This window comes from Dendroctonus ponderosae, unplaced genomic scaffold, assembly GCF_020466585.1.
Source record: "Dendroctonus ponderosae isolate FM_Combo_2020 unplaced genomic scaffold, Dpon_F_20191213v2 Dpon_F_20191213_6, whole genome shotgun sequence".
Classification (NCBI taxonomy): Eukaryota; Metazoa; Arthropoda; class Insecta; order Coleoptera; family Curculionidae; genus Dendroctonus; species Dendroctonus ponderosae.
The window spans coordinates 3,747,775-3,758,992 of record NW_026018814.1 but is presented as its reverse complement, the minus strand read 5'-3'; the positions used below and the strand labels follow the sequence as shown (position 1 = coordinate 3,758,992).

The 11,218-nt window shown below is 44.0% G+C and overlaps 3 protein-coding genes and 1 long non-coding RNA gene across 9 annotated transcripts in view; 3 read left to right on the top strand and 1 right to left on the bottom strand.

The window, feature by feature from the left end:
• LOC109534101 (CLIP-associating protein 1) overlaps positions 1-6,929 on the bottom strand; it is an 11,759-nt gene extending 4,830 nt beyond the window's left edge. For 2 of the 6 annotated variants that reach the window (XM_048667541.1, XM_048667545.1), the window contains exons 1-17: positions 6,750-6,929; positions 5,917-6,118; positions 4,406-4,683; positions 4,099-4,355; positions 3,938-4,042; positions 3,557-3,604; positions 3,277-3,428; positions 2,983-3,219; positions 2,675-2,931; positions 2,434-2,624; positions 2,228-2,335; positions 1,924-2,052; positions 1,622-1,642; positions 1,455-1,541; positions 1,281-1,397; positions 747-913; positions 550-684 (exon numbers count right to left, since the gene is read on the bottom strand). In XM_048667541.1, coding sequence (XP_048523498.1) covers positions 550-684; positions 747-913; positions 1,281-1,397; positions 1,455-1,541; positions 1,622-1,642; positions 1,924-2,052; positions 2,228-2,335; positions 2,434-2,624; positions 2,675-2,931; positions 2,983-3,219; positions 3,277-3,428; positions 3,557-3,604; positions 3,938-4,042; positions 4,099-4,355; positions 4,406-4,683; positions 5,917-6,108 — 2,481 coding nt within the window. In that variant the 5' untranslated portion in view covers positions 6,109-6,118; positions 6,750-6,929. Of the gene's footprint in view, positions 1-549; positions 685-746; positions 914-1,280; positions 1,398-1,454; positions 1,542-1,621; positions 1,643-1,923; positions 2,053-2,227; positions 2,336-2,433; positions 2,625-2,674; positions 2,932-2,982; positions 3,220-3,276; positions 3,429-3,556; positions 3,605-3,712; positions 3,810-3,937; positions 4,043-4,098; positions 4,356-4,405; positions 4,684-5,916; positions 6,119-6,749 lie in introns of those variants that run through there. The other 4 variants (XM_048667544.1, XM_048667542.1, XM_048667546.1 and 1 more) reach the window with 4 other exon arrangements.
• A 112-nt stretch (positions 6,930-7,041) lies between these two features.
• The window catches only part of LOC125504894, a 60,061-nt gene continuing 55,884 nt past the window's right edge, over positions 7,042-11,218 (top strand). The window contains exon 1 of the long non-coding RNA XR_007281781.1: positions 7,042-7,298. This is a non-coding gene — a long non-coding RNA (uncharacterized LOC125504894). The remainder of the gene's footprint in view (positions 7,299-11,218) is intronic.
• On the top strand, positions 8,738-9,969 carry LOC109534155 (proteasome subunit beta type-4). The gene is made up of 5 exons (XM_019899731.2): positions 8,738-8,867; positions 8,933-9,042; positions 9,102-9,308; positions 9,364-9,499; positions 9,564-9,969. Exons 2-5 carry the CDS (start codon positions 8,999-9,001, stop codon positions 9,873-9,875), a joined length of 699 nt encoding a protein of 232 aa, XP_019755290.1. The 5' UTR covers positions 8,738-8,867; positions 8,933-8,998; the 3' UTR covers positions 9,876-9,969.
• Positions 10,047-11,218, top strand: part of LOC109534154 — a gene marked incomplete in the record, with an annotated part of 6,186 nt that continues 5,014 nt past the window's right edge. Inside the window, 1 exon segment of the mRNA XM_019899729.2 lies at positions 10,047-10,262.

Here is an 11,218-nt window from a genome sequence, read left to right as displayed (position 1 = left end):
CAAAAGCATGTATTGGCTGCTGGGAAGAGGTTCGCAGCTTTCCATTAAAAACAAACTACTGGTTTACCAACAAGTCCTTAAACCAGTGTGGAAATATTATTATTATATTACTAAGAAACATTGTTAATGCACCCTGGTACGTTCAGAATGAGGATCTGCATCGTGAGCTACAAGTGCGGACAGTCAAAGAAGAAATAGCGATAGCAGCCAGGAGACATGAAGAGAGACTCCACAACCATCCGAATGTTGAAGTACTTCAACTGCTAGATAGCCAGAACACAGTGAGGAGGCTGAAAAGGACTAAACCGTTTGAGCTTGTGAACATTAACGTGAAATGAATCGTGAAAAAGCAGAGTATAGTGCGGGTTAGCCACAACAGTTTAGTGCGCGAAACCATGCGAAAACCTGTGATGGACCGCTGGGAATATCACAGTTAACAAACATAGTAATTTAGGTTACATTTAGGATGCTTGTTAATCTAAGATTAGGTGCATCAACAACAAAAAAATAATAAATAAACGTGAGTGCAAAAAAACCGTGCCAACTTACATCGGATTGCCTCTTGTAAGAGTCGAACGATCTCTCCGAGCAGATACTCGAGGTCTCCGACTCGTCGGAATGGTTGTCGATGGATCGCATCGACTTCCTGCCTGCGGCGCGGTACTGGCTTTCGCTCGAATCATTCTGCAATTAACAGTTACCAATTCGCAAAACAACAACCCAGCAAATCCAGCTCGAGCACTTACAAAAGCGTCGGCCAGGGCGTTTTCGGCTTCGCGGCTTTGTTGCAGGATCTTTTGCGCCAGCACGGGCCTGGACGCGGGACTGAGGGGCGGCCTGTCAGCGCCTCTCCTAAACCGCGATATTCCAGTGCTCCTGTTCGGGCTCGTTTCCCGCGACGTATCTCGAGACCCTTAACAAGCAACATTAACTTTCAAGTAACAAAAAAATTTATTTTTATCAGACTATGAAGGCTTTCACGGCCGGTCAGATTACATTTAGGAATGTTTTCCGGGCTTTGAAGCCGTGGTCTTGAAGCACGGGAGATCACTTCGCCCACTGCCTCATCGCCTTTGAAAATGTCCACCGCAGTTGTGGACGAAACGTCAGGAAGAAATTCCGATAGACCACGGCTTCAAAGCCCGGAAAACATTCCTAAATGTAAATTTATTTTTAATCTAATGAATCAAAAACTGCTATTTTCCGATCATAAAGAAGCACTTGGCGCCTTTTGCGTAAACACTGGATAAAATGAATGGCAGTAAAAGAGCCTAATTTACCTTGGCTGGATCGGGGAATTCCTGAAGATGTTCGTCGCGGTCTGGGCGAATCGTGGTCTGTTGACCGGTTGTACAGATAAGCCAGCCGAGAACTAGGCGAACCTGAACGACTCGTCGCTGCATCGAAGAAAAATCGTAAACTTTTTAAATTCGAGTCGGTTCGACGGAACTTACGCTGCGACTGGGAGTTTCGGTTTCTGGTCCGACTGACGCGTTCAGGAGACGGGTTGACTAACGTTTCGACCGTCCGCTTAGGCCGAGCTGTTTTACAACGGAAAAATTAACGATTAATGAATGGGAACTGTGCTGGGATCGCGGTGTAATGTTAAGCGATGCATTACCTGACTGGAAAACCTCCCCCTCTGCAAGCACGCACATGAAGAAAGGCAACTCGGTTAGTTGAAACACAAAGAAACTCGTCATTATTACAACTACATTAAGCACCGTTTTATATATTTGGGATGCTGCGATTTTGCGTTCAAGTCAAGCAAAACAAACATTTCATGCAACGTGGAATTGGTGCAATTTATCAGCGTTTAAAAAAAAAAAAATGTTAGGTGACGTAGATGGCAAACGGCTTCAAATCACACCAAGCCACACGTACTAGTAAAACAAAATAAGGATGAAAGTCAATGAAACCTACGAAGACTGGCGGTGCCCGACTGAATTTTGTTCCTCGCCATTGCCGAGTACTGTGCCCGCGCTTTAGCTCGCTGTGCTGCCTGGAGATCAATTGCCGAATTGCTCCTAAACCCATTCCTACCAGGCGTATCTAAAATCAACGTGCATACTTTAATTTAAAAAAAAATAGTGGATTTGGCTGCGGCTCAAAGTCAAATTTGATTCAAATATACAATGTTCTAGTGTGTGGGTATTAATTTGTGCATCGTCCGAACAGTACGCATTAGTGCAAAGTTGCAAAAAACAGTTCGATTTTGACTACATACTGTCAGCTCTAGACAAAACTGGGATTCCGCTGCGCTGCCTGTAGCTGCGCGGCAGCGACGGCGCCCTATGAAGGCCACCACCAGTGCTAGCCAGATTTTCCGTGCTGCCTAGCGTGTCCAATTAAGAGCAGCATTAAAAATCACCAATATTATTGCCTGCGCCGCTGCCGGTGTTCAACGAATGAACGAATATCTGGTCTGCTCACCTGAAGCGCTTTGCACCCCTGTGGGCTTCGCGTACATCCGGGAGCTCTTAAAGCAGCTATTCAAGTTGCTGTTCGAGCAACTTGAGGACATGGTTTCGCCTCCTTGCAGCGCTCGACGGTAACTCGGCTCCAGTGACTGAAGCAGCGATTCTGCGTGATCAGGAAAATGATCCCGCAGACGATGAAACGCTCTAAAACAGAGCAAATTAAGCAACCGTTCAATCACAACCATTGAACTCACTTTCGGGACAAGACTCGGGCTTCAGGGTCGGCATCGGCCACGCCCTTCTTGATTGCTTCCTGCAAGAGAACAACATGCCGCTCCAACGAGTGGCTGGGCCAAAGCGCCAGCATTGATTCGATAAACTCGCAACAGGCCCTTCGAATCTCTTTACTTTTGGAAGTTGTTGCGTTGTTGGTGATGATGGGAATCAACCGCGGATTCGGGATGTGCTTGATGATGAACTTGACGGCCACCTCGCCTGATGTGGCCATGATCTACAACGATCCTCAGATAAAATCACCCAAAAACAACCGGGTCAACCGTACCTTCGCGGAGTTTTGAATCAGCATAATCAGATGATGCAACAGCATTTCTGCCATTTTATCAAACTTGGCTTCGAGGGTCTGCGAAAGATACGCAATGGTTATGCAGGTTTCACGCACCACTTGGGAACGCAAGTCTTTGATGGAGGCCTGCAGAGCAATGTCAAATCGCTTCAGCTCCACATAGAAGTCTTCGTAGTGTGTCGCACCAGCCATTACAAGCGAGCGCATTTTCTTCAGCTGAAACACAATGAAATCAGCCCTGTTTTCAACCGCATTTTTCAGCGCCAAACAGACCGCCTCCACTCGCTTGTTCCAGTCCTTGCTCGAGTCCGATATCGTGGCATAAATAGTCTTCATCGTGTCGGTCACATCTCGTGGGGAGAAGATCTGCATGTTCGGCACGTCCTCAAATGATCTTAAAAACAGTTCCTCGTCCACGGCGCCAGCTAAACCAGTTTTTGGGTTAAAGTTGGTAAAGTGGAGGGATGGAGGAAGGTACAAATGTGTGTGTAAACCACCAATTCACCAGGGGGAAAGTATCTTCAAATCGTGGTTGAAATAGCAATAAACTTACTTGAAGCTGGATTGGAAAGTGTTCGGATAGAGCCCACTCGTCTTAAACCTGATCTCATGCAGATGAAAGGTTAGATGAAAGTGCGGAAATTAATCGTATGAAAATAAAATAAATGCAAATTAGTCAAAGGAAATACAAAAAATGTCATGTATGTACAATTCAATCGACGACGATAGAAAACGAGTGATATCATCGTATTAATGCAGCCGATGGCCCAAAATGCAGGCTGTTTTAATGGTAACTCCCTTCTCTGGAAACTTTTCAAAATTTCAGCCCTGTATACCTATATAGCCGTAACCAAAAACTGCTGTAAGAAGCAAGCAAATATTGGTCTGGATGTTTGCAATAGTCCTTTGTTATCGTTTTTTAATGAATCAATACCTGAATTCGCATTGGCGGAGTTGGGTTTCGACTTGACCGTTGAAGCGCTGCTCATCTTGACTGGTGCTGGGGTTCGTTGCAGTCTATCGACTTCGTCAAAGCTTGCTAAAGAACAGTCGTTTAAGACAAGCGCGTTTGCTACTCGTTTCAAATGGGCTTACGCTCGATTGTCTTGGAGGCGGTGGGCAGCAGTTCGCCGCGATTCCGCACCTCATCGAACCGACTGGACAAAAGCTGCCATTTGGCCTGCGGCACCAGGTTTCGCTTCTGGATGTCCATCCTCAGTTTTTCACCAACGTGTCTGTACAGATCGACCAGGGTGGCGGACGCAGTGTCTCTCACTGACGATGTCGGATCGGACAGCAACCTTACAATGTCTGGAATGAACTTGCTGAGGGTGAGCGAATGCGCTCCGTGTCTACAACAAACATTCGTTAGCGATTGAGTTTCGATGGCGCTGTGACGTACTCGTTCAAAGTGTTGACCAAACAGCGCAGCACTTCCTCGCGAATTTTGGCATTTTTGTGCGTAAATCCGGGCGTGAGCTTCTCGAAGAGTGTTTGGGGCGTGAGCACATTGCGCTCGAGCAGCTTCAGAATGAGCAGCTGCGATTTTTCCCTCACCGCGTCCTTCGCGTCGCCTAAACGGTCAATCGTGGCCGGCAGCACCGTCTGCAGGTACGGCCGGAAATCGTGGCCCAATCGGTCAATCAGGAAGGTCAGGATCTCAATTCCAAGGCTGGCAACCTGGCGACAGTTCCATAATGTGAAAGTGATAAAACCAAAAAAGTTCATAAACCAGCATTATCTTGTAGCAACTCAAATTTCCCGAGTGTTCGCCATTATAAATATTACCTTTATAGGCGTTACACATGCACAGAAACAATGTTTTGTCGATAAACCAGCACTGGCCAAGCGCCGCCTTGCCTTGACAAAACAAACAGGATAGAAATGGTCCAATCTTTTGATGGCTGTTGCCTAATTAGGCCGTCCCAAGTCGATATAAATACATGCTAATTGCCCATTGTCATAATCAATGCTCGAATCGAGGGGCGGCCCACTCAATTTGCGTCGTTGCAATTGAAAAACAACAAAAACGCCTGGCCCATTTCGCGCTGGAACCAACCCGAACCTTAAACCACGCTAAGTGGTTTAATACGCCCTTGACGAATGCTACTTGATGCGAACGCACTTCCAAGGAGCACCAACTAGCAAACGAACTAGTAGCTGATGCAAATTCACATAGATTTCGGTCAGCAGAGCAGATGCAGCGAGCAAAGAACACTTGATTCAAGGACTACAATGCTTTCGATCAGATCAGGAACCAGGAAATGGTTTACTTTGTTTAGGTGGGTGCGAGGCGTCCCGAAAAATGTGGGCATGCTTCCACCAGCGTTGAAATAATCTTCGTCTAGTACCAACAACCAACGACAATTGCTATTTAGCTGGTGTGAAAGGGATAGAGCCTTCGTGGCCATCGCTTGAAGAACTGCGGGGTTCCGGGTTACTAACCCGTTCTGTTTAGGATTTTGCTCCAAATATTTGACTGACTGTTGCAAAGCAATCGGACTATTATCTCACCTTAGAACTGATCACTTGCAAGCTTGCACAAACGCTGCAAACGGCACAGCTCTTACTAAAATAACTAGTTCTATTTGCATCCAGCACGGTAATCCAACGGCCAATCCCCACATGTTGCCAAAGCGATTACCTACACCCGGCTTCTGCAAGAAATGTGAACATTCCAGCGGGAAAACTGATCGGAATCGAGCTTCCCAAGAGCAATCAAGTCGGGATTGGTACTCGAGGTGCATGTAATGACCGGAACGTTGCAATATTCATAGTGAAAGCAACTGGTTGTGCATAAATCTGCAGTGAACTAATGTGGAGAACAGTCTCCACTGACGTCAACTGAACCAGGACATTGTTGTTCAACACTAGTTTGTTTTGATGACGCGCTGCCAAAAATAACGCACTCACCTTATAGTTGCTGTTGTTGGTCCAGGGTACAAGACTCTCAATAAACTGACCGATGTCTTCGCAGCTGATGGGGTTGGCCGGCTCGGCCAAGAAGTTCAACAGGTCTTGGCCCAACTGCTGCCTCAGCAGGGTGTCCGGCTTGCTCAGGAGCGGAGCAAACCCATCCAGGTCTCGGGGACAGGAGTAAGCCATTGCGGCTCAACTGCGGATCGAAAGCGCTTCATCACCAAAAGGGGGCCACAGGGAAACAGATGGTTTGATTGTAGCAGTTATTTATACACGCCAGTTTAGGGGCAGTGACCTTTTGTACATGGTTTGCAAACAACCTACTAAATATAGCGACAAGCGTCTGCAGGATGGCTTTACCGAAACCTGTCCAGCCACACAACACACTCTCGGCTGGAAAGTTTTCACCCCGCAATTAACTATTTTGGTGTTTATGAATTACTAACAACATGAATTATTGTGAGATGAGTGGAACTTGTTGCTGTAGAATTAGCTCCAATTAAAGTCCATAGAAGCCTAGGCCTTGCGCCCCAAGGTCGCCACTAATTGAACAGTCCCCATCAGATACTACCAACACAGCTTATATATCATATATATAAGCTGTGCTGCTAATACCATAAAGCAAAAGTGTTGCAATTGCCTGCAATGTAGAAGTTGGCGAATCCGTTTTGCACCGAGTGTAAACGGAAATTTTGCCCTTCGGAATTATTAATTGCCCGTTGTGAACGTTTATGGAATATTAGAATGTTAGTTTTTTACAGTATACGTTGGCAAATGTTGGTAAATTTTCTCACTCTTGTACAGCCACTACACCCTGGAACACTCACCTCTGGCCAATGCTCAGCTCTTATCCAACAACATGAAACACAGGCAACAAAACGAAAAAACCGGACACAAGCACTAATTAATTGAACTTTTCTGGTATTTCCAGGTAATTTCCTTCACAGAAAATTGTCTCAAATTGGCAGACGAATATCGAGGAATCCTTCTTTTCTCAGCAGTGCCACTGTCACTGTCATGTCAGCTAGTCAATGGGATTTGGGACGCTGTCTGAAGCGACCGAGCGGTGATGCTTGGACGTGGTTAAAATTTAATTAAATAACTAACTTCTCATTAATGCTCTCAGATTTTCTAAAACATTCTAGAAAAATTATATTTATTTTTGCTTCCTTGTACATTAAACTGAAAGAGGGTTTAGTATTAACAAAATAATAAATATTCAAATTCAAAAAGACACATATTCCCTCCAGACAGAAGAAGAGGTACAGCTACAGTCATGGATCCATCATTTGGATTCAACGTCACTAACCTAAAAAATTTAAGTTTGTTTTGTTTATGAAAGGCTTGTATACATTCGCGTAGGTTTGATGGCTATGGTATATACGTTTTTATTAGTTTTCCCTTTGGAAAGTTACTGAAACAAGGAGACAATGAAGTCCTGCGTACGCCATTACATATCCTTATTCATTGAATAAACAGGGCAAGCGAAGGAGTACCTCAGGGATGAGCGAAAGGGTTTTACTAAGTAATCAGCCAGGCTGTAGGCGTATACAGCCCAAAGCTCTAGCATACCAACTCTAGGCAAATAGCATTTCCTAAACCTCATCCATTACAAAAACGAACAGTATTTGAATCGTGTAAAAATTATACATTATATGTTTGAATTGCAATGCTATTTTGTGCAAAGCACAGATTATCAAACTTTTTCTAAGACAAGTCCAAATGTATTAATTGGCGGTACCGTTTTTCATATAGACACTCAGACAGATAGTTTACTTTGAATATATGTTAAACTCGAACTAGATATAAGATTTTTATGTCCATAGCGAAGTGCCTGCGAATTCGTATTTTGAGCGGATTGGAGAATTAAAACAGTAAAATCTCAAGCAGTAAATAAATTTCTATGAACAGTTTACAATGTACTTTAGTAATTATTTTTGCAATATTCCTTGCACATAGTTGCTGTGTAAACAGTACTATAAATTAATCCTTGCGACGAATCATGTACATTATTAATAAGTGAGTTTCTTCAATACTTCATCAGTAAAATTCTGTAAGCCCAATTAAAATATTTAAATATCTACCGTTTACTGTTTCATTGTTGTTACACTTTCGTTAGAATATGTAAATTACACTACATGAAAATATATTCAATTTATCTGGATGAAGATCTTCTGGATCTTAACAGCCAATGCAAAAGTACGGGTCAACAATTTTGAATTACAAAATAATTAAACTTATTAAAACAGCAAATAGTCTGACATTTTTTTTATTGACTTGTAATGATTATTATTATCGTGTTTTAATTCAACTATTATTCTTGTTATTATTAACTTAATTCCGTTGCATTTTACGGCTTATATAAAAGCAGGACGTGCAAGACCAAGAGCAAGACTATGTATGCAAGAACAAGATCAAAACCAAGACTTGCTCTTTTAATCAAGAGAAAGTCTTGGTCTTGCTCTGCTCATCACTAATTAGTTTGAACATTTTAGAAAGTTTTTCATAATTTAACAAGAAGCAAATATGTAAGTGTAGTGTTTGTGTTGTTACACGTTATCAATCGTGAAAGGCATTAAACAATCCCTGTTTATCCAATAAACTTCATAAGGATATATAATGGCGTACGCAGGACTTAATTTTCTTCTTGTTTAAGTAACTTTCCAAATGGAAAACTAATAAAAACGTATAAACTAGCCATAAACGCTAGGCGTATGTAAACAAACCGTCCATAAACAAAACAAAATTGAAAATTTTAGGTTAGTTTGTGTTAGTGTCGTTGAATCCAAATGACATCCATGACAGGCGTTACTGCGATGAGCCACTCGCACAGAACAAGCCACTCGTCCACAGACTACCCACAGCTAACCAACAAATCGCCATGTCATTCTGATAGTTGTGTTTTCATTGCAAGAACCACAAGCTACTTACTATACAGCACAGAAGTTAGTAATTTCGTTTGCTTTGAAAACGTGAGCAGCATTTTCTCAGCCCTCTCATTCTGGTACAGACGTCCAGAACCACCAACCTTCTTCAACTTGCCCAAGATTAACTTTCGGCAACGACCTTACCCAGGATGGTCTTTCCGGACGGCCCTTCCAACTTCAAGCAATTTTCGCAGTAAGTAGTCGACTAAGCAGAGTCGTCAGAGAGTTTCTACAGAAGGCTGTTGGTTTCAGGGGTCCAGTAACAACGTCCACCTCCTTGGTGGCTCTGACGTACAACAATGGCATCGTAGTGGCAGGCGACTTGCTGGCCTCATACGGATCCCTGGCCAGATACTCCAACTGTCCTCGCATCGTCAAAATCAACAACAACCTCTTGCTGGCAGCAAGTGGCGATTATGCGGACTTTCAGTTCGTCAAAAATTTAGTCGAGCAAAAAGTGTTAGTGTTCTACTCAACAAGTCCAAACCATTGGTATTGAGTTGTTTGTTTTTAGAATCAGCGAAGAGTGTTTGGATGATGGGCTTCCCCTGAAGCCCAAGGCACTCTACTGCTGGCTGACGCGAGTCCTCTACAACAGACGTAGCCAAATGGATCCTCTGTGGAACAACTTCATTATAGCTGGTATCCAGGTATGTGATTAAGTTGCAGCCCTCAATTATCCAGGACAGCCCGCTTTACACACGTTGTTGACAGGATGGCGAACCCTTCTTGGGCACCGTGGATAAGCAGGGCACGGCCTACGAGGACAAAGCGATCTGCACGGGTTACGGCGCTCACATCGCCACCCCCTTACTCAGAGACGTTCTGGATAAGACTCCCCAGCTGGATATGGCGGAAGCGCGAGCTCAGGTGGCGCGCTGCATGGAGGTGCTGTACTATCGCGATGCCAGAGGCTACGACAAGTACCAGCAAGGCACGGTTGATGTCAATCAAGGCGTGGAAATTCAAAGCCCGTTGGCTGTGACCCACAGCTGGGACATCGCTTACTCTATTAATGGCTATTAATCTGTGATTGAAATTTGTTTTCATGATAAAGAGCGTTCTTTGCTTGAAAAGCCCGTTGGTTTGTTCCCCACTTTGTCAAGAATGGATACTTGTACCCATGGCGTTTTATTTGCCCCGGATTAATTTTTTGGTGTCTCAAACTAGTGGTTTTTCCGTTGGCGAGCTCACTTTATTCTGGGGTTTTTGGTGCGCGAAGATTTTGGCACCACTAGGCCAAATGACATAACCCGATTACCATAATACGGCATTAGGTGGGTACCGTAACAACAGTATTTTCGCCAGTTTGCGCGCTACATTTACTTCAGTTCGCGCTCGAATCGGCTGGAAACACTTCGGTCCCGTTAAGAGAAGCACGCACACGGATTTTACATTGCGACAAGGTTCAGGGTGAGTTTTTTTTTAATTAAATCGCCTGCCTAGAATTGAACGATGGTTTGGTAAGGCTTCAATTGCAGAAGGAATGAATGCCACCCCAAGTAGCTTCTTTATGAAAATTCATCAAAAGCGACTGTTTGTTTTTCGGTTTTAGAGTGATTGCTTGGCTTGGGAGATGGATTACATGCTGCTCACACTATTTGTTCGCATGACCCGGTCAACTCGGTACTTAAATTTTGTATTATTACGGTCGCGCGCCCCATTACATCAAAGTTGTCTGAAAACGGGTTTTCGAAACAGGCAATCGGTCATTGCTTCAAACTGGTGGTTTTGCCGGGCTATTGGTTGCGGAAACGGAGGTGGTTGGCTCGGCGCCGCACCACTCTGAAGATGCCAGTGCTCGCGAAACGTCAGGAAGTATTTTATTCCCACTGCGGCCTGAAAGCCCAAAAACTCTGTTTCCAGCAGTATTTTTTTAAAGACTGATTTACAAGGGATTACAAATTGAAACATTGTCTTTGTTTGAAGCTGTTAGGAAGCTATCAAAAGGCCCTCCATGGCAGTCGAATTAGAAATTCAAATTACACACTGACCCAGAGAGAGCGGCCGATAAGCGCGCTCATAACTTGACCTTGAATGGTAATGACCTCTTCAGAGGTACCGCTAGTCGTAGATGCACGAATTGCGTGGCTTTTCCGCCTTTCAAGTCTTCATGTGCTTGGCAGGGGCCAGAAAAAATACAGTCTTCTGTTATCTATGAAATTAGAAAAATGATCGTCGTTATGTGCAAGGGTGGCGTAAGATTACTGCAAAATTTCATGTTTTCCGTCCCGTTTTTCAAGAAGTTTCAAGAAGTTTTAGATTTGCGTGGTTTTTTTTTTGAGTTGCAAAATCCACTTGAACATGACGCCGCTTTTTTCGAAGTTTCTCGAGAACCATTCGAGCCACAGAATTCGTTTTGGCATCGT